At 40.2% G+C, this 20,832-nt stretch overlaps 7 protein-coding genes across 7 annotated transcripts; 2 read left to right on the forward strand and 5 right to left on the reverse strand.

Moving 5' to 3' along the window:
- Positions 1–950: 950 nt before the first annotated feature.
- EAF02_001021 (uncharacterized protein) lies at positions 951–1,283 on the forward strand (the record flags this gene model as incomplete). The annotated part of the gene is made up of 1 exon (XM_038897069.1): positions 951–1,283. One exon carries the CDS (start codon positions 951–953, stop codon positions 1,281–1,283), a length of 333 nt encoding a protein of 110 aa, XP_038763928.1.
- A 2,004-nt stretch (positions 1,284–3,287) lies between these two features.
- On the reverse strand, positions 3,288–3,681 carry EAF02_001022 (uncharacterized protein; the record flags this gene model as incomplete). Its single annotated transcript, XM_038897070.1, has 3 exons — positions 3,288–3,364; positions 3,422–3,603; positions 3,677–3,681. The coding sequence occupies 3 exons, from the start codon at positions 3,679–3,681 to the stop codon at positions 3,288–3,290; spliced, it is 264 nt and encodes an 87-aa protein (XP_038763929.1).
- A 2,435-nt stretch (positions 3,682–6,116) lies between these two features.
- Positions 6,117–6,645, forward strand: EAF02_001023 (uncharacterized protein; the record flags this gene model as incomplete). Its single annotated transcript, XM_038897071.1, has 2 exons — positions 6,117–6,243; positions 6,383–6,645. The coding sequence occupies 2 exons, from the start codon at positions 6,117–6,119 to the stop codon at positions 6,643–6,645; spliced, it is 390 nt and encodes a 129-aa protein (XP_038763930.1).
- Positions 6,646–7,868: 1,223 nt separating this feature from the next.
- EAF02_001024 (uncharacterized protein) lies at positions 7,869–8,389 on the reverse strand (the record flags this gene model as incomplete). Its single annotated transcript, XM_038897072.1, has 2 exons — positions 7,869–8,048; positions 8,150–8,389. 2 exons carry the CDS (start codon positions 8,387–8,389, stop codon positions 7,869–7,871), a joined length of 420 nt encoding a protein of 139 aa, XP_038763931.1.
- A 3,576-nt stretch (positions 8,390–11,965) lies between these two features.
- On the reverse strand, positions 11,966–12,682 carry EAF02_001025 (uncharacterized protein; the record flags this gene model as incomplete). Its single annotated transcript, XM_038897073.1, has 1 exon — positions 11,966–12,682. One exon carries the CDS (start codon positions 12,680–12,682, stop codon positions 11,966–11,968), a length of 717 nt encoding a protein of 238 aa, XP_038763932.1.
- Positions 12,683–13,646: 964 nt separating this feature from the next.
- Positions 13,647–14,177, reverse strand: EAF02_001026 (uncharacterized protein; the record flags this gene model as incomplete). The annotated part of the gene is made up of 1 exon (XM_038897074.1): positions 13,647–14,177. The coding sequence occupies one exon, from the start codon at positions 14,175–14,177 to the stop codon at positions 13,647–13,649; it is 531 nt and encodes a 176-aa protein (XP_038763933.1).
- Positions 14,178–15,521: 1,344 nt separating this feature from the next.
- On the reverse strand, positions 15,522–16,435 carry EAF02_001027 (uncharacterized protein; the record flags this gene model as incomplete). Its single annotated transcript, XM_038897075.1, has 3 exons — positions 15,522–15,710; positions 15,769–16,277; positions 16,414–16,435. 3 exons carry the CDS (start codon positions 16,433–16,435, stop codon positions 15,522–15,524), a joined length of 720 nt encoding a protein of 239 aa, XP_038763934.1.
- Between the last annotated feature and the right edge of the window lie 4,397 nt (positions 16,436–20,832).

Here is a 20,832-nt window from a genome sequence, read left to right on the forward strand (position 1 = left end):
GAGGTTTTAATATGAGTGGATATGGGTCACTCTAGAGAATAAGGTCTTCGAGTCCCTCACATACTGGAAGAAGAGGGATGGAATTGGCTTGACCATGATTAGATTCTTGTTAGATATCAAACATTATCGGCCGACTCCCAATCTTCTAGTTCCATCACACGAGTCATTCAAAAGAGCCTCGTCGCAATTTGCTTCGTTATTTTTTTCCATTTCATGGTATCATTCAACCTTTTTTGGCGGAGTTGTGGAAAATGTCCGAAATATCACGTGAAACTCACGTTATAATTCTTGGGCTCCAACCAATCGTTCACCAGACGAGCTGTAAGCAAGGCTTGCAACAAGAATTCATCACATAGGTCGCTAAAAGCAAGTTCCTTATGATAATCAGTGTGGCTGTGACCTCGGGTCGACCTTCCTTGCCCCATTTGCGACCCTCTTCATCACGATCTCATGCATAATCTAGATCCCGTACCCATTCTTTCCATCAATTACGTCAATCTCAATCCCTCCCTATCATCAGACTACCCCACCATTGATGTCTGACAGGTGTTTAATCATGACATGCGTTCTGGAAGACCGTTGGTTGGACCCTCCAACATCCCAGTCATTTTTAATATCCGATCTACGTCAGGGTCCAACATGGATCCTAGCCTTGATTTTTGGAAAAAACAGGAAAATCCTGAAATTACCATCGACCCAAGATCGAGAAGATGATGGAAGTGATCCACCATTTGTGGCGTCAATATGCATATGCCAACACGGGGTTTAGACGAGAATAGTTGAGCTGGAGAACTATATATCTGGGGGCTTTCTGCCGGGTAATTTCTCCTCCTTATCAACAAACACATCATCTGCAAATCTACACACGATTTTTAAATCTCAAATCAAAATCAAATACTAAGTCCCTCCTCCAAATCAAAACAAACCCAACCCCTCAAACCAAAATAATCATGTCTCAAGGTGGGGGACTCCTCGGCGGACTCGTCGGCGCACTCGATAACACTCTCACAGGCGGCGCCCAAGCAAACGGACAAGGTGGCCTTCTCGGCGGAGTCGGCGGTGCCCTCGGCAAGACAACTGAAGGACTCGGAAACACATTGAACACTACTGTTCGCGGTGTTGGTGATGTAGCTGGTGGCGCTACCAACACTGTTGGCAATGTTGCTGGCGGAGCTACTGGTGCTTTGGGTGGCGTTCTTGGAGGTGTTGGAGGTGCCACTGGAGGAAGCGGTGGAAGTGGTGGTCAACAGTTGAACGCTTGGGGAGAACCCATCAAGAAGTAAAGTGTTGGCCAACATGGCACAACGCATTGCTTGGGATATGAGATTATGAACTGGGATGGATTAGATGGGAACATTTTGTATAAGAGTGGAACTGGAGCGAGGATCGTTTGTTTTTTTCGACACAAATTTGGTTGGTCGTTGGCCTGAGAATGGTTTTTGAAATTTTTGAACTGTAGATTACGACATTTGTAGTCACAGTACTGTTTTATGATAATGAAACTCAATATTTGTTTCTGCATATCATGACTTTATAACTTATTATATTCGTATCCCATTTGTTCAAGTGAGCGATTGGAAGTCACTATATCATTCCAAGCGTTCAGGACGAGTTTGGCTATACAAATCCATGCTGAACCTAATGAACAATGATTTTATTTTTGAAGTGGGAGTCGAATTCGCATTTGAATGCCACCCTGTACATTCTCTTGGAGCAGCTGTTTCTCAGTGAATTCAGTACCTTTACCGGGAGAAAGAAGATGAATCTTTTAGAAATGATGCTACATCATTCAATCCTTGTAACAACATGCTGAACAGCACTAGTTATTTGTCAAAAAGCTTCCAAATTTTGACAAAGTTACCTTCCTAAAGGGCGACCAAATGTATCATTAAAAACTTAATTCAATGAGTAGTTGATTTTTGATAAAGTCTAACAAGAAAAAAGGATAATAACTCTGTTTTCGGCTATCATGCAAACATTTACTGTATAGTAAATAACATATATATTCACTGAACTTAGTTCTTTATTATCAACACATCTATAAAGAACAACTTCAATTCCAAGAAACTTTCTTTTCAATATCTGAAATCGTTTCTTTTTGTTTGAATTTTAAAATAAAAATATATACTACATTTGAAGTGTCTTACCTCAGGGCTATACAATCGTAGATCTAAAAGTACGACAAATTACCGAGCGACACTTGCTTTACTCTCATGCCCCTTAGATTCTATATCGATTCTAGCCTATAATAAAAATAAAAAAAGAGAGGAATTCAATTGAAAAGTTCAAAGGGAGAGTAGGTAGTAATATAGGTACCTATAGAATCTATTCTCCTCCTTTATAGATTCTAGCCTGAAATGATTAGAATCTACCCTTAAACTATAGAATCTAGTTTAAAGTGACTAGAATACCCTCCTACCATTGAATCTACCCCCCCCTCCACATTAGATTCTAGCCTGAGATGGACGAATTCTATCATAGAATCTAAAAGGCATGAGAGCAAATCACTTCTCAAATTTAGGGTATGAGGGTAATCTGCCGTTAAGAGTAGGCTTATTAAAAATTGAAAGCTTTTCAATAAATTCGATTCATTTACTTTTCCTCGTCTGTGACACACGCGCAATTAAGATTCGGCGCCCAAACACTATCTCCCTAAAAGCATTCACTCATTAGTACACACTATATCCTATATATTAAGTACCACTCTCCTCCTATTAACTTGCTTCACGGCAATAGTCGGGTATCTTACCACTATGATCTGATTCTGCGGAGAGGTGAGGAATGCTTTTGTTGGTCGCAGTGGCTGAATCAACGGATAACCGCACCGTAGCCTCATTCCCCGGCAGCCCGGTATCATTCATATTTGCTTGATATTTATTCAAGAACTCTATATTGAAGATCTCATCCCATAATACCTACCAAATGCTGATAGAGTTATTGATAGGTTAGAATGATCATTTTTGCTGTATAATGCTGATCCAAAAAAAGTTGGTCCGAAGCTGGAGTACTTAACTTACACCGAGTGCCATTATACCTGCGGAATTGTACTATAGTCGTTCAAGATCCTTTTCTTACGTTTACAGGCTTTAAGAGCACGTATGCACAAGTGACACGACACAGTCTACAGTATTCATGCAATATTTGCGTTTCTCTCATGAGGTATATACAAGTAGGAGTGAGTGGGGAACACATTTAATAGAACTAGTAACTCCTTTCTTGGCCTAAAATTGAAGTTTATTCTCCCATATCACTCCACATCTACATGCCTTCTGGGCCTATCGCCCAGGCTACTTCTTCATATCTCCCTCAATTTTCTTTCTCCGCTGGCGCTTCTGATGACGAACGACGGTGTGGCGTATTTGGTCTAATTATCCAAATCTCGTTAATACTCAATCTTTACAACCGGAAGCGAGAAGCTTACTGTCTATAAAAATAGTAGCAAAAGTATACGCTAAAGGATATCTGGGACAAAAGATCCTATTTGCATGTGATTTGTCGACATTGATGTACATCGTTAACACAAGTGAGAAGAGAAGGATAGGCGAAATGATATATGGCAGGGACTGCTCAATTTTAATGAGTAGGGGTGGCAATTGGAATTCGCTGTTATCAATTAGGTTCAATATACGTTTGGGTGTTCAATTCTCAAAACGGATCGGGATAAGTGAGGACTCACGGCATCTTGATAAAGTATATGAATGCAGTGCTCTATTTGATTGAGTAGATAATGTACTTGCAGAGATGTAATATATACATATAGCTCAGCTCTGCTTGGATAAGAGGCTAGGCAGATGGGCGATGCTCGGCAAATCTATACGAGGGTTGCTCCACTTGGGACCAAAGTCACCAACTGTTGGAGAATCTCTTCGAACGTGGGGCAAAAGAACGACTGTTTAAGTTGCGAACTTCCTGATTTGAAATAAATCTACTTGATGCGGCTTACAGCACATAGATTGCAGAAAATAAGGTCATATGGCGTATAACTCGAGAAACCTAGCTTAAGCTAGCTTTGTGGGGTTTAAGATTCCTCGTTTGCGCTACCTAAGACCTCACTCTACCAATTGGATCAATTGATATAGTGGATAAAAATTTGGTGCCCGGATACCCGTTTTTGTGTATGCGAGGGAGTTTTACCTACGGAGTATAGGGCTGTAGACTTACGCTGAGTGTATCAAATTGACATGGTATGCACCCGACTAGATGCAACTAAAGCCTGGTCCCGCCAGTTAGTTTCACTCAGGCCCGCTTAATTGGCACAATTGGGCTGTGCACTTTAGTCAAAGCTTCGATAACGACAGTCACGTCCTGGACGGGAGATACCACGCATTAAAGAGGGACTAGATTTTCAAAATTATACGTTAAATCGATTTATCACTATTCTCATTTGAGATTCAAGCAGAGTCCTTTGAAAATGATGCATTATGGTTTCAATCTAATTTCTCGACAGCCGCTTCATGTTTAGTGATACAATACAGTATTGAAGTGAATAAGCTTTTATCGTTTTGCGACTTTGGACAGATTCGGTGTGCAGTTTTTATCCGCCTAGGGTGTGAAATTCGCCTGTCTGTCTCTCTGTGGAGTGGTGGCCGAAGCTGCTCGGTGCGATCTAAAGCTCAGCTAACTATTCGGTCCGAGCCGCCTGCACCCGCGCGAGTGGGGACAGAAGGAAGGTGTTGTCGAAAGGCGTTACCTGCATGACTTCATGACTAAGCTACCTAGGTGGAGTGTAAAAGAGATCGACTGTTGTATTGTACTCCGTACTTCCAGATCAATGCAACTCATCCCTCACTTGTAAAACTTGTCTTCTGGCATCTATTGTGGAAACTCATCAACAAGAACACGCACTAAGCCTTTTTGAGCCCTGGTTCTTACCGGGCCTTCCGATTGAAAATAAAGGGAATAAGAAACGGTAAAAAAACCCATATAGCAACATTCCATGTATTGATACCTCAACTAGCACGTGAGAAAACGAAATAGCAATTTTTGTTACACCATCACTAAAGTTATAGGGAGAATCTTATTGAAAAGTTATTTAGTGTGAGCTCTTGTTGGTGAATTTACACAGGTGTTGGAATACTGCGGGAATTTTCACATGTGAATAGGGAACTTCAGCCCTTGTCGAAAATCATTCCTCTTATATCATAGCTCTCAGGGTAAATCGGAATCTAACAGACCTACTACTCTCCTTTTGTTGACATATATTTTGCGTTCGCTGAATTATGTGCTTCAATGTCCGGTATAGGTTGTGCTTCGTAAGGATATCGGTATTAGCTCATGACAGCATTGACAGGAGCGGAGGTCACATCCATATAGGCGGAAATTTATTTGAATGCCCATGCAAGAAGAGTATTACCTTCTCAAAGGGTGGGGGTGGGGCAATCGGAAGAACCATCCGTAGAAAGTGGTTAAGTGAGGAGCAGAGCTACCAGAATTTTGGAGGGCGAAACTCACATTTCAACGGACGTGTTTTTTTTCTGGCTTTTTGTACACATAATGCAGATAGAAATCAAAATTCTCAAAAACTCAAATCCAAAAATAGAAGAAACTAGCATCAGTGACTCCAGTCTAGCCAGAGACACAGCTTAAATCACCTAAAAACAGACTGGAGCGGACTTATAACAACTTTAAAAAAACAAATCCTCACGAACATCATGCTTGAATGTTCTAACAGTACTAGCGGAGTTATGGCAGGGAACACTGTGAGTAAGACAGTGTGATTTTAGTATCCCGCGATTTAGCAGATGCACTCTTTAGTGTTGAGTTCCACTTAATTCCCACCGTAACTTCGGTGACATATTTAGCAATGACGAAAAGGTGCCTCTTGATTCAGACATTGGTTACCAAGCCGTCGGTATCAAAATGAATTGTAGGGATTAAAAAGATCCATTCTTTCGCAGTAAAAAAACCCAGCACACAAGCAAGAATCAAGAAACAGTCAACATATTGATTAGTTTTAAAGCCCACCTAACTGAAAGCTTGGCGGTTATTTTGTACAAATACCGGTAGCTCGTCCACGATATTTTCATCGCAGCTCTCTTCACTACACTACTATTACAACTAGAAAATTATCGCCAGCGCCATTAAGCTTTCGCACTCTTCGCCGTATCTAGCTAAACATGCGTATCACAACGTCAATCCTCCTCGCATTGAGTTCCATGACATCACTCTATTACTCCACTAACATCAGAACCGCGATAAATTTTATATCAGGCGCAGGTAGGTGCAGCAAGTCTTATGGTTCATGTAAGTCATTTTCTGGTATAGAATATGTTCTTTCCCAACGAATAGGAGCTGTGAAGATATCTCAAAAGCTGCAATCCTGATTATCTGATGGCAAAAAACCTCGGACTTGAAAAGTAACTGGGTTCTAACTTTAATTCAGTGGACGGTGTTTCTTGGGTGTATTATGCGACTGGTAGAAACTGTGACACAGCTGCAGAAGCCAAAACTATCCAGAAAGCCATCAAACATCAGTTAACAAATGGCAATTCTCCGTGTTCCACAGAATGTCTCGATCTTACCCGCTCAGGCGCCTGGAGTGGCTTTCTCCTCATTGGACCGACAAACAGCTTTGATGGCACCATGTACTGTGGGCCCAGTCTCTCTATCGGATCATGCACATCCGGAGGGAAAAATGACTTATAAATCTACCCCTAATCTCGTTTTGAGATGGAACATGATAGAATTGCGGTGGCTTCTGACGAGAATTTGCCGTAACTTATTCTGTTGAGATTGGTTTCAAAACAAATGATTGGGATAGGAGACATGCTGGGGGCGATGTTGCCCCGTGACAAAAGCCTTGGTGTTGATATAGTTGGATGATACAACTGAAGGTCAAATCGTCATATTCGTGACTACAAGTGGGGGTTTCGGAAGGTTCAAGGAGTAGTTTTGCTTATACACAGAAATGAGGAATCTCACAGGCCGTATTGAAGTTGCGCAAAAATTTCGTTCTGTTCTTAGTCTTGGGGGGCCACTATCTTACAGGGGAAGCTTTTTTCTTGAAAAGAAAAACACTTTGAGTCAACTTGAGGAGATAGTAGAGTATTAGTAGCATGTATTATTGTGATACTACCAAAACATAATCGTTTAAGCTCCAGCTTTTTCTCGAAACAATAATTTGAAGATAAATACTCTGTTTCAATTGGAATTTGCAACCCTAAGAAGATGATGAGTGAAAGTGGAATTGTGGCTAGAAACTCGAATTCAGATTTATATGGAAAAGAGGTTGACAGAATTGAAGATTTTACTCTAACCTTTTTGACGGTAAAATACAAAAAAGAAATTTACAGGAAGAAGCGGAAATCGTAATTGGAAGTTTGAATAATACAAGTGAATAGCAACATGAGAATTGCAAAGGGAGAAGGAAGATGAAATAGGAACTCTAAGATTAATCTTCAGTGCGGGTGACATCACTACTTTGAACATCTCTTTGATGCCAATCGGCACCTTATTGTGATTGAAAATGGAAAAGCTCGACAGTACCGACCTAGGTAGACCACGACACCTTGAGCTCAGTGATCACCTCAAGCGGCAATAGTTTTGCTCACTCTTCAGATACACAAAAATAACACCTAGTCATTGTATGTGTACGGTCTCAAGAATAGTCTCCAATACTTGGCATGTTAAGATAATGGCCATTGGGGCTTTTAGTGAAGGTATGCAAGATTAGCGAAACGCGTATCACCAAAAGCGCACCACCCCCTTTTTCTCTTCGTTAGATAAATGCTAGCTATTCAGACCTCGATTGCAATCACCAGAAATTAAAACAAATAAGGAATAATATCACAATCCTCCTTCAATCAAAACTTTCAAACTTTCCCTGCAATCTCCCACCTAGCACATTAATCCTCTCCTTCTTTCCCTTTTCAATCCGTCTCTAAATCCACATTCTTGCAGTTCCATCCCCCAAGATCAGTATCTTCCTTCACCAATACACCGATAGGGGGCTGTGTCATACTTTTCTTGTGACTATCAATCCTTGAGATGGCACTGAAGAATTTGATTCGATGATAATTTTCCGACTTCTTCTTTTCCTTTTGCTTTGCCTTTTTCCTTCTTGGATTTTGAGGGAGAAGGAGGGAAGTAATATAACATTTCTCGATTCTGCAGATCGGGGAAGATAGATTGAATTTTGAGTATAGCATACCGGAACCGTCTTATCATCCGCTCCTTTGAATAATGGAATCCTCATAACATTCAACTCTTCTCCTCGGGTAACAAAGAACAATTCTGTATTCGTCCACGTTAAAGTATACGGTAGTCGACTAACACTCATGCGAGCGCTTTCTCCTAGCGCCGCATTTATCTTGAACAACAGTCGAGGAGGACTTCTGGCCGTTTTGCGGGAGGATAGATGGTGGGTTGAAACTTGGAGACTAAGATGCATTTCAGATTTCTTTTCAACGGGACGGCCTTCGAGTGCCGCAAAGTGAATGAATCTACCACAGGAGGAGAATTTGGTCTCGACAAAAATGTGACAGGAGTGGTATGTAGAACAACAAAGTTCTCTGGTGAAGTACGTATTGGTTAAGTAATTTGCGAACAACACTCTGCCGTCACCTAAGGGCCAGACCAGAAGTGATGCTGTTGGGTGAAAGTTGGGAGGGGAGTGGAATATCCCCCAGATACACGTTCAGAAAGTGGAAGATTGGCGTTTGGTCTTGCATCGTAGTGTCAAATATTTGGATTGAAACGCGAGGTGCGTCCTTTCCAAGGTCCTTCTTCCCAAGGTAGAGATTCTCCAGTCTCTCTGACTCTTCGTTATCCATGGAATCTTCATCCCCTTGGCTGTTGCTGCTTTCTGAACCACTACAAAGGACTCTGTGAATAATGACTAGCTACAGACGACTCTGTGTCTTCGGGGTCCGTTTCGAAGTGAGCCCGCTTCAGAACGTATCCTGGTGCTCCGGATAGGATCATCTCGATATCGGAATCTTTATCCAATACCCCCCATTTCTTCTTCGTTTTCCGATTCGTTGAAATCATCCAAGAGATTGTCGTTAATCTGGAACTTCTGGAATATCGGAGCCGAAATCATCAACATCATTTGATTTTTGATAGTTTGAGTCATCAAACTCGTTATTGAGATCTTCAAAGTTGACGCTCATTGGCCCAATCGTTTCATTGATCCTCGTCGTCTAATTCATCCGAATCACCTGATGTTGACCCTTCACTCCAATCTGTCTCTGCTGAATTACCATCTGAACTGATATCAGAAGCATCCACTAGATCATCAAACTCTTCAATAGTGGTTTTCTCATCTTTGTGTTTATCAGTATCGATATCATCTTCGATTACAAGTAACCCTAACCCTAACTTGCAGATGGAAGAATGAAGGTTGAGAAGGCTAACGTATGTCAATATGTTCTTTCGGAGCTTCTAGACTAACAATTTGATAGTTTCATGGTCGTGTTATGGCAGATCCGGAGGCTTGGAAGTCCAATAATCGTTGGTCGAGTCTGAATCAACCACGTATCCGGAGAGAGAAACCGTATAACTGGTAAAGATTTGGATTTGCGTGATGATCAATTAATGATTTGCGCAAACTGGATCAATGGCTTCAGTTTGACTCACAAATGTTGGGGTCAATTTTCTGTTAATAGCTTGAAAGATATCGTTTGGAATGAGGATGCTTTCGAGAAGCTGGTTGTTGATGAGACTAGACGAAAATTGATTCACGCATTGGTCAGAGCTCACCGACAAGACGAAGCCTCCTTTGATGACATCATCGAGAATAAAGGGAAAGGTCTCGTTGGACTGCTCAGCGGTGGTCCTGGTGTTGGAAAAACATTAACTGCTGAGCTGTTGCTGAAGTTACCTCCCGTCCCTTGTACCAAGTCAGCACAGGAGGGCTTGGAATCGCTGCCGATGAAGTCGATAGACGTCTAGGTACGATACTAGAGATCAGTAGACGATGGTGTTGTGTTCTACTTATAGATGAAGCGGATGATTTCTTGGAGCACGAGGAACCGATCTTGCTCGCGACACTCTCGTCAGTATCTTTTTTACGAAGGCTTGAGTATTTTAGGGGGGTTTTGATCTTGACCACAAATCGGAAGTCAGAAATTGATCTAGCCTTTCAAAGTACGTAGTATCCCTAGAAGCAATGCTCTTGAGCTAATACCAGGTTAGGCCGCATACACTTCTCTGTCGAATATCCTGATCTCACGGAATCTAGCCGCGTGTCCGTTTGGACCACTTCATTAACATTATCTCGAAACAAAATGGAACTCTTACTATCGATCCAGCTGATATCAAGAAACTCGCGAGACTTAAGTTGAATGGACGACAGATTAAAAATGCGGTCTCATGTGCAGTGTCACTCGCAAGAGAGGGGAAAGAGCCTCTTTCCGTGAATCATATTGAGATGATCTTGAGCACCACAAATTTGTGAGGAGCTGGATGATTTTCGACGATGATACTCTTTCATGTCTAATAATATTTCTTATTTTCTGTGTATATCGATCATAACAATTGAACACCAGGTACATTTGCAAAATTCCAATCTGCTAGCCTCACATCACCGAAGGCTGCCTGCATTATTGATCCTACTGTTTGTGACGAATATATCAAGAAAAGCAAACGAATTCGTTTAAAAGTTGTTACAAATATATATTTTGCAGTAGTACTAGCTTGGTGAAATACTCCTCACTTCAACTCACACTCAATAGTAGCTAGCATATTCATCATTGGAATACTTGTTCCACACTTAGACCCTTCCGACAAGATGTTTCGTTCCAAAGTCTTCATATACCTTCAATCCCAACATTTCTTAGACCACCCGTTGATTCAATTTAGTCTTTTCGTCCCTGAGATTTTGCGAAGATGCATATTTCTTGGCAATCATCGTACCTGGAGCGATGAATGTCGCTCCATCTGGGGAGTCAAATGTAGCAAAATTGACACCGATTTCTTAACCAAATCAATTGTGTAGCTCTACAGGGACCAGTTAGTTGACTATATATGACCAAGTGAATGTTGAAGATGTATCTATTCTTTTGATATAATAAAAGCCAAGGAGTGAACCCCTCTCAGCAGCTGAGCGATGATCAGTCCCAATTGATTCAAGCTTTCTGCTTCTGAAAATGCGGTGCCATGGTTTACCACAGCTTCTGAATCGCTGCAGATATATCTTACACCTTTTCGATTTCTTATGAATGACGTAGAAGGGGTTCACGCATCCAATACAGGATCTCAATTGTTCTCGAGCGTAGCTTTGCCGGAACAACGAAACAATCATAGGCTGAGGTCTTATTCTTCTTGGTGAAGGTAAAGATAGACCTCAATGATATCGAACACGGTGAAAATCTGTGCCTGTGGTACGTTTCTGGAAGTTTTCTTCTCTTTTCTCCATCTTCTCGACCGGAGGCAATTTTTGAGTGGATACCATTCTTCCTTGATCTCCGCAGTGTCATTATGTCTTCATACTAATGCTGATTTATCTAGTCAGTGAACAGTTTGCCGTGCCCATTCTGTCTTTTTTTTTTCAAGTCGAATGTCAGATCATGAGCCAGTCATCAATATCTCTCACGGGAACAAAATATTACACTGGATGGTGATATTATCAATTGATTAATCATTGGTATCTGAAGGCTCATTGCGCAAAGCTGCAACTTAAGAAGAAGTCACAAGAAACTAATCCCCCAACCTATCCCCAGTTAACCCTTCCACTCATAACGCTGACAATAAACCCAGAACGAGATTCCAGCCGACAAGAGGCTTCTTGGTGTGTCCATTTTTCCCCAGCCATAACAACCTAAAAAGAGTTTCATTACGCTTTCTCCAGAAAAGTGGAAGAGACGCGAAAAGCAACAGCAGAGAGTATCGAGAGGTTCATCGTTCAACGAACTCTGTGCCCTATCACCAAATCACCTATCATCCCCATCAGCCATCCGCCATCCGCTATCTACCACCCGTTGCCCACTGCTCCTAACTTTCAGCACTCCATGGATGATAGATCCATTTACTGATTTGCATTTCTTCTCCCAAGTCTGATCTTGACCAAACCATATCTGGCACCAACGATATCCCAGATAAATCTATACAATAGGATCACAAACAGAATAAAGCAAGGCCACAAGATACTGATATGGTGATGTGTATTATTCGTACACAAATCATTAGCATCGATATAATTGCAAGTCGCAACCGTAAGATTTGAACCAAAAAGATTGAAATCGTTGACCGGAGCAGTCGTACCATTTCCGTAATTGACGGTGCCGTTAACAACTTCGATATTCTTCATGTCAACCGAAACTGTGAATTTGATATCGTTTGTGTAGACTGGAATCAAAGCGATAGGCAACAGGATAGCGGTACAGAGTCCAAAGGAGTAGATGCTGGCCACACAGAAATCGTAGTACTTGCTGCGGCGCATGCCCTTCATAAGGGTATTGGAATTACCTCGACGAGCTGTCTTGTTGTGTGTAGAGTTTTGGACAATTGGGTTCATCGTAGGAAGTGTGCCGAGTTCAAGATCATTGCTGACATCTTCGAAGTGATCTTGATTGAGAAACTTGCTAGAGGACTTGGCGGTGTTGTAGCTAGCGCCGCTGCTTAAGTCGCCTTCGTCAGAGAATGCACCAGCTGACTTGGTGGAGTATGTGCTGTTTCTATTGCTGACGGCGAGGGTACCTGTGTCGGAATCGAAATCTTGTTCATGGGATCGAGAAGAAGACATCTTTGATGATCCGAGGTTTCGTAAATCTTTTGACTTGGATTGTTGAGGGTATTTTGATTTAATCTTGAGTCAAGGGCTGAGTGGATCTGACTTTGTAGTGGTGTGTTATGATAAAGTCGAAGTGTGTCTGTTTTGTGTTGAAGGAAGATCTTTTGACTTGGTCTTTTAGAAGTGTTATGTGTAGAAGGAAGAAAGCTATCTCCATTAGAAGAGTTGAGTGCTTATGTATGTGAGGACATGCAAAGTATACAACACGTAATTGACCAGTGTCATCGTTGAGAACGTCGCTAATTAGTGATCATCTATTAACCGTACGCGCCGTACGCGCCGTACGCGCCGAATATGATCTGGTGATGAATGAGAATCTCAAAATAATAGCTGCACCGTATTAGACTCATCGAAGCCGTACCAGGTCACTTCTTTGTACTCTACTTAGGTTGTTGAGGCATAGTAAAGCAGTTGGTGAAGAATGAAGAGACGAAATACGGTTCTGCGAAGAATGAAAGAGGTGTATATAGTTCAGACTCCAGAAAGTTTTACATGAGATGAATGCAATTTGAATATACATATATAATTCCCGTTTTTCAACGCTCTATGTTGTGTGCGGCCCAGCAAGCTTCAGAGTAGTACGCTCAAACTTCGATCTCGCGGCCCATCCTTCGGCTTGGATACGCTCATGAACCCTTCCCTCGAAGCGTGATATATTACATAGACTTGTGAAAAAAGATGCCATTATCAATCATGACCTGGAGTAGTAGTTTGAATTTACATATTGAATTATTGCTAACATAATTTCTGATTTCCATCCTTTTGTGCAATATCAAACTGACTGTTCAAATATGTACATCTCCCCAACTTCTCGGACAACGTAGTGTCTTTTCTTCCAAAGATCACTCTTCCAATTATTCATTAATAAATCGGACATGAAATTGTCTTCATGCCCACCATTCGACCTTGAAAATATCTAACAAAAGAATGAAAACAGAATAACACCAACCGACAAAAGGGCAAAGCCCCCGATAGCTTGGTAGGCCAACTTATCTTCTCGATCTTGACGATCTTGACGATCACATTCCGCGAGATACCGCTGCAAATTTGCCTGGTACTTAGCAGCTTTTCTTTCTCTGGCTCTTGTTATCTTTCTTTCAAACTTTTCCTCCAAAGTCATGCAATGTACCAAATCATTTTGTACCACATATCTTCTATACTCTTCCCGTCTCCTTAATTTCACTTGCTCAGCCTGCCACTCCGGATCCTGTTGTTTGAGATAAAGTTCTTTCGCTTGCTCGGCTAGATAATCGATTTCCACCTGTCGCTGAATCTGAAAGTTTTTGTAGTGCATGAATTTGCCGTATTGAGGCGAGAGTTGAAATCGGATGTCGTTCCAGTTCTGGTGCTTACGTATGCTGTTGTGATGCCACTCTCGTTCGCGAGCTCGAGTGAGCTCTTCTTTTCTCAACCGTTCATGAGATTGCAGGTAATAGGTCGCTGACATTTTGTGTAGATGCTGTGAAGCTTTGTTAGTACCGACTCCGGGCCTGGGATTGACCTTCAAGGGATTGGGAAGGGATCATAACTGGTTAGAAAGGGATGGTTCAGTAGCTTCTAAGAAGTAGAAAATCTGTGAGATTAGTTATTCCGATGGTACTACGGATCGTGATGACGCCGACTAACGATGGTGAGATGGGTCGAAATACGTGATTCGAAGATTTTGACCTTGATGCTGTGATTCTGGGATCCGGTGTTGTTGTTGATGTCGATATGAGTTGCGATATTGGTTTGATGTTGCTGTTGATGAGATGTGGAAGATGAGCGTTCAAGGCCATAAATTCGGCACGATCATTATTCCAAAGATACGGTATGCTCAGACCGTAAGACAGAAAGATAATGAGCTAGTTTAGCTAGCCGCACCAGCTTTTTGCGACCGTACGATTTGTAAGTTGGATAGTAGAATAATGGCATATCCAGATCTGAAACAGCCGTAGCTCGGCAAAATATATTCGGTCTAAAATCCCCATAGACCGGACTGCAGACCCTCAATAGAATCTTTCAATTGCTGGATTCAATTAGAGCATTGAGTTTGCTTGATATGCGAGTTCATTGTGGATAGTGAATTGTTTTTGGACATCCAAAACTTACTTCTAATTTGGTATCCCAGATTGCTGGATACTTCATGAAGCATCACCGTAAATATATGAAGTCACACATTGCCAGCAAATATATCCAATAAAATGATGGGAAATTTTAGTTCGAAAGATCAATTTTATTGCATGGTAGGATAATTAAGTCATTCCTCTGCACATTTACAGTTGATCTGGTCATGAAAGTTGAAAGCACTTCACAAGCAAGAGCCCTCCAAACTATTACAACCATTACCACAGCGCTTATCCTGTGGAAGAAACAGACTTTGAAAATCACAACGGGTACAATATAATAATTTTCCTCCATAACTGAAGCACTCGCAAGTGCAGCGTGAATTCATATCGACCATGCCGAAGACCAATCCTTAACATGCACAATGAAATCTCGAATGCATAATGACGATGTTTAAGAGTCATCAAACACTACCAGTTGTAGATAGGTAGAAACAAAGGCTCGAAATCGAGAGGAAAGTTGATGTGATGGAAGAGCTCTTATACTCAAGAACTATAAGTTGTTGAAGTTAGCGAATGCTCATCAAGAGTGAATTTGGAAAAAAATCAAGTAAATTATTACTGGTACACCCGAAGTGAAAAGAGGTCTTTGAAAAGAACTTAAGACCGGTCATGCATACATACTTACTCAAGCAACTCAAACTGAAATAGTTTACCCAATTGACAACTGATCCAAACGGAAAACATCAGAGTAGGTGACGGATGTTACTAAGCTTGCGTTTGATCCATCCAAACGGCAAAAACAAGCAGTTTCTGTCTTCCTTTTCATCCTTAGCACCAACACCAGCTTGGTTGAAAGATCCATCGTCGTATCCGCCCAAAGTATCAACGTGAGTACCGGAGCGGTTATAGTCGGAGTGGGGAGTGTTTTGAACCTAGCATCAAATTCAAATTAGTTAGGGGTTCTTGATAGAAAGAATTTTTGTCACTCACAGCAGCCATGTTAGAAGCTCTGGCAAAAGGATAACGAACATCCGACGGATTGCGTAGAAGTTCAAAGACTGCACCAACAGTAATCATTGCCTCTCGGTCACCGGCAGCATGTTCAGCGTTGGTACGAAGCTCACTTTCTGGGAATGACTGCAGCTCAATGCTTCTGATGTTGTCATCGAAAGATGGACGGTCAAAGCTAAAAGTTGGAACGTCAAGAGTTGCTTGATTCTGTTGACTACCAAGTCCAAAGTCCATTGGAGTGGCTTGACGACGAGGAACTTCTTGAATCTCATCGAAACTGGCATTCATCTCGGAATGCTGATTATCAGGTTCCTCGACAATGGTAGGGGTTCTTACAGGGATAGGAAAGGGGATGCTTTCCCAAGCTGGAGAAGGCACCGCGACTTTTGGAGAGGTTCTAGCTGTTTCCGCGAGAAATTGATGAAAGTCGGCCGACTGAAATTGCATGCGCTCTCTGAAAGCCGCGTGTTCTTTTTCGGTTTCTTGCTCTGTTGAATTTCCAACGAGCAATCGCAACCTCATTTTCCGACAAAAGAGAAGATCCCTCGGCGGTTGTTACACTTCGAGATATCAGTACTTTCGTGTTTTCAAATTGATTAAGGAGAGAATGGTGGAATTTCTTACCTTGATTGCGAAGGCGCAACATTTGGGGACATCTTAAAGCTATTGCCAGCAGTCTCACTTCCTGAGCGTTAGTATCTCTTTGAGAATCTGACCTGGTAATCAGGGGAGGATATTCTCACATGGATTCCGACATGACTCGTATTAATTTCGAGCAAACGACCGAAGAAAATATAGTGAGGTATTATAGAAATTCTCAGACTCGATGCAAAAGCAGGAGCAGAGCTTTGAAATAAAAAATTGTTGGAAGTAAGTTCGAACCTTGAAGTGTCTTTGCAAAGATGTTGTTATTAGGAGAGTTCGAATACTGTACAGGCGATGCCAAAGAGTGGATGCTTTGAATTATGATATTATATGTGAGTAGAAGATCTTGACGCTTTCCTTGAAGGTAAATGAGAAAGAATCTCAGATATCCAACAAGAAAAGTAGTTCTCACTCGAAATAACGGGATTGAAGAAAATGTTGTTGTTGTGGGAAAGAAGATGGGAATGGAACCTAAAGTGAAAGATATATTCACCACTCGAGGCTTTAGTTAAAATATTCACCGCCTAGAAAAAATCATAATTGGATACTCGAGATTCCTCAAACTATTATTACTGGCAGAATAGAAGGCTGAACTATCTTCTTATATCGAGTCAGCCTTGTGTGAATTATTCAAGATTGTGCTGTGCTATTTGGTTCATCTGACTTCTAGCTTTCTTATGGATATTAAATTGATGAGTTTGCAGTATGGTAACTGTCGGGATATCGATCATGTGATCTAAAGAGGGCACCGTATTGCACTAGCGCTAGCACTAGCGCTTGCACTTCTACTATATCAAGTACTAGCTTCCTATAGTTAATAATGATCAAGACGAATAATATAATCAATCATATTGATAAGACTGAAGTACTTTACACTTTAATCAATACCAAGTTGATACCAACACTAATTAGTGATATCATAAATTAGGGCCTTGGATTCTATTAGAAAGTATTAGGTGTTTAGAAGTAGTATTCAGGATTGGTAGAAATTCTGAAGAGATTATAAAGAAAGATATCATTGTACTAGGTATGGTACACTTTCTCTTCTTGTTGTGCTAAAGAATATGCTTTGGATAATTGTATCAGGAAAACATATTTAAAAGAATCGATTGGTTAAGTGTGACAAATCGATTTTGTATCCATTATGCATTCACCTTTGTACTGCACGTTGTACAAGGTAAACCCTTTATCTAAATACCTTTCATACACCCTCTCATACCTCTTATATCTACAACATACCTACAACCTTCGAAATACCTACAACCTACCTACAACCTTCGAAATACCTACAACCTTCGAAATACCCCTATACACACCCTATCATGTCGGATAGCGACAATATCCCGATTACCTCTAAGGTTATTGGCAAGGAATTATATATGGAAGAGGAAGAGGAGTACTATGAAGAGTGGTTAAGCTTATTAAAGGAATAACAGGCTGATAGTGGAATTGTTGATTTTGATTTTAAGGAGTTTATTAAATACATCAAATTTAAATGTAAGCAATATGACTATAAGGATATCAACGATAACGAGCTAGCCGAGGTTTTTTATAATGACTTCAGTATATTCACAAGTGGGCAATTCGCGAAGATCTATTAGTTGGATATATGAAAAACTATGAATAGTATATGTGCTCGAGGGGTATGGATGCTGAAATTAGATGTTGAAGTATTTATAGCTTTATACGATTAATTATGTAGGTCTATTATAGATGTGTAGATGAAAGATTAAGTTTAGGAAGTTCTGAAAGATTGTAATCTTAAAGAATCTAAGTTTAGATTTGAAATAATCAATAGATTCATTGATAACAACTTCGAATACAATAAAGATAATTGAAAAGATGATAAGAAGGATGATGAAGGAGGAGATTCTAATGATAATGATAATAGTGATAGTGATAGGAAGGACAATAGAGATCGATGCGATAGGGATAAGAAATCATTAATACATTTTAATATGCAATCTTTTATTAGTTTGTCAAAATTCTATATTAATGAGGAGAAATATAGCGGGGACGATGATAATTTCGATTTCAAATTTTCGATATTTTATGAAATCTCATGATGTGTGGAGGTGCTTATGGATATACAATACAAGGCATTTCCAATTATACTAAAGGATAGCGCGCTCGAGTTCTTTCATGCTAACTACGAAGCACTACCATCTACATTCAGAGAGCTTTATACTTATATGCGGAGTAACTTTGAGGGAGAAGAGTACCAACACAATATGCTGTCTAAATGAAACAGTATTATTCTCAAATCGATTAAAAAGGAATATAAAAACAAGCCACTTAGTGAGTGTCTTACCATCATGATCAAGCAGCTATGTATGCTATAGTATCGATTTGATCCTGTTATGCAGTAGATGTTACATCTACACAATAAGCTTATACTAGTATGTGAAGATGTTGAGGTATATAATCTAGTTTGTTTTGATTTTAAAAGGAGGTGTTTGGTTTAATCAATCAATTGTGATAATTCATTAATATGTGGGAGAGATTGTATAAGAAGAAGATATAGTGCTATTTATTGATAGAAGATTCTGTAGTAATAATGATTGGAATAGTTCAGGTGGTTCTAGAGGTTTCAGAAGTGGTAATTTCAGAAGCAACAGTTTCAAGGGTAATACTAATAGGTTTCGACAACAATCTAATTCTTCGAATCAACGAAATCGTTGCTGGATATGCAAAAAAGAGGGATATCGATCAACAAAGCATTTCTAGGAGGAATAGGATAAAAATCGATGTGAATATTGGGAAAAGATCAAGGATGGTAATAACAATACATTTAATAAGCATTACGATTAATGGTTGATCGAATACGAGGGAGAAGCTACTGATGCAGAATCTGATTCAGAAACCGAAATGGGATAGTTCTTTGCAGATCTTGATATTGATGATATTGAAGAAGAAGCATTTTTCGTTAATTCAGAATCTGTGAATAGCCAAGAGATATTCAATTAGTTGTCAGTCAATACGATATTGCATACATTGATTAGAGACCCTGTTGAAGCTACTCTACCGGTAGAAAGTGCGATAGACGTCTTTTTACGCAAGTTACACAAGCAAGGAGTTCTTCGGTATATGTATCGATACAGCTTGTGCAGGTAAATCTACAGTTGGGATGGACAATATCATGTATGGCAATAGGTATGCCCAGTGATGTATGATCTATAAACAGCGGGAGCGGTGAATGTACGCTTTGGGAAGGGGACTGTGACGTCAATAGATTCATTTCGTGTCGATGCACTATTTGGATGCATTGTTTTTTATATTATGGATACCAATATTCCATTTTTATTGGGACTTGAGGATATGGACTGGCTTAAAGTATTCTACAACAATATTACCAATAAATTCATCAATCCAATCGGTCAATATTCTGTTATTAGGAGATGCGGGCATGCATTTTTGATATGGAAGGTGAATATGGATCAGCTCATTCAAGAGTTTATTCACCAGAATGACTGCTATTTAACGACTACTGAGCTACAGCATTTATATCAACAATTTGACCACCTATCTGCACAACGCTTTTATAGTGTACTACAACACGCAGGCTACGACAAGAGCAATGATGCTATAAAACATTTTATTAAATATTGCAAATATTATCAAATGTATAGCAAGTCACCCGGATGTTTCAGGTTTACTCTACCAGAGGATACTGAATTTAATTATGTTATATATATCGACGTCATGTATATTGCAGGTGAACTAGTTCTGTATATTGTCGATGAGGCAACACGCTATCAAGCAACTCGATTCTTTGAAAACATTTCAGCTAAGTATATATTCGATACTCTTCAAGAGTGCTGGATTGATGTATATATGGGACCACCAGATTACATTATTTATAATACAGAAAAGAACTTTGTAAATAAAGAGTTCATCCAAAATACAAAATCTATATCAATCACCACCAAGAGTATACCAGTTGAAGTATACAACTCTGTAGGTATAGTAGAGAGATATTATTATTCCCTACGCCGTGCATACAAGATCTTGACTAAAGAGCTTGAAGATAACAATTTAATAAAAGCAATAATCCTGCAAATGGCAGTGAAAGCTGTGAATGATACAACCAAACCGAATAGGCTTATTCCCACACTGCTAGTTTATGGGACATACCCTAAATTGAGTGATATTAAACTTATCAATTCCAACAATCATTCAACACGCGAAAGCTATGAAAAAAGCTATAGCAGAAGTACATCATATACAAACTAAGAGATAGATTACAGAAGTATTCAGATTGAGGAATAAACTATCCACGATATTAGTCTTTACTCTACCGCTTAATTTACAAGTTTTAATATAGAAAGAAGGAAAAGGTGGCAATACGTTAGGCAAATAGATTGGACCACACACTCTGATTGAAATAGATAAGGAAAT

This window comes from Botrytis sinoallii, assembly GCF_014898435.1.
Source record: "Botrytis sinoallii strain Bc 23 chromosome Unknown BSIN_001, whole genome shotgun sequence".
NCBI lineage: Eukaryota > Fungi > Ascomycota > Leotiomycetes > Helotiales > Sclerotiniaceae > Botrytis > Botrytis sinoallii.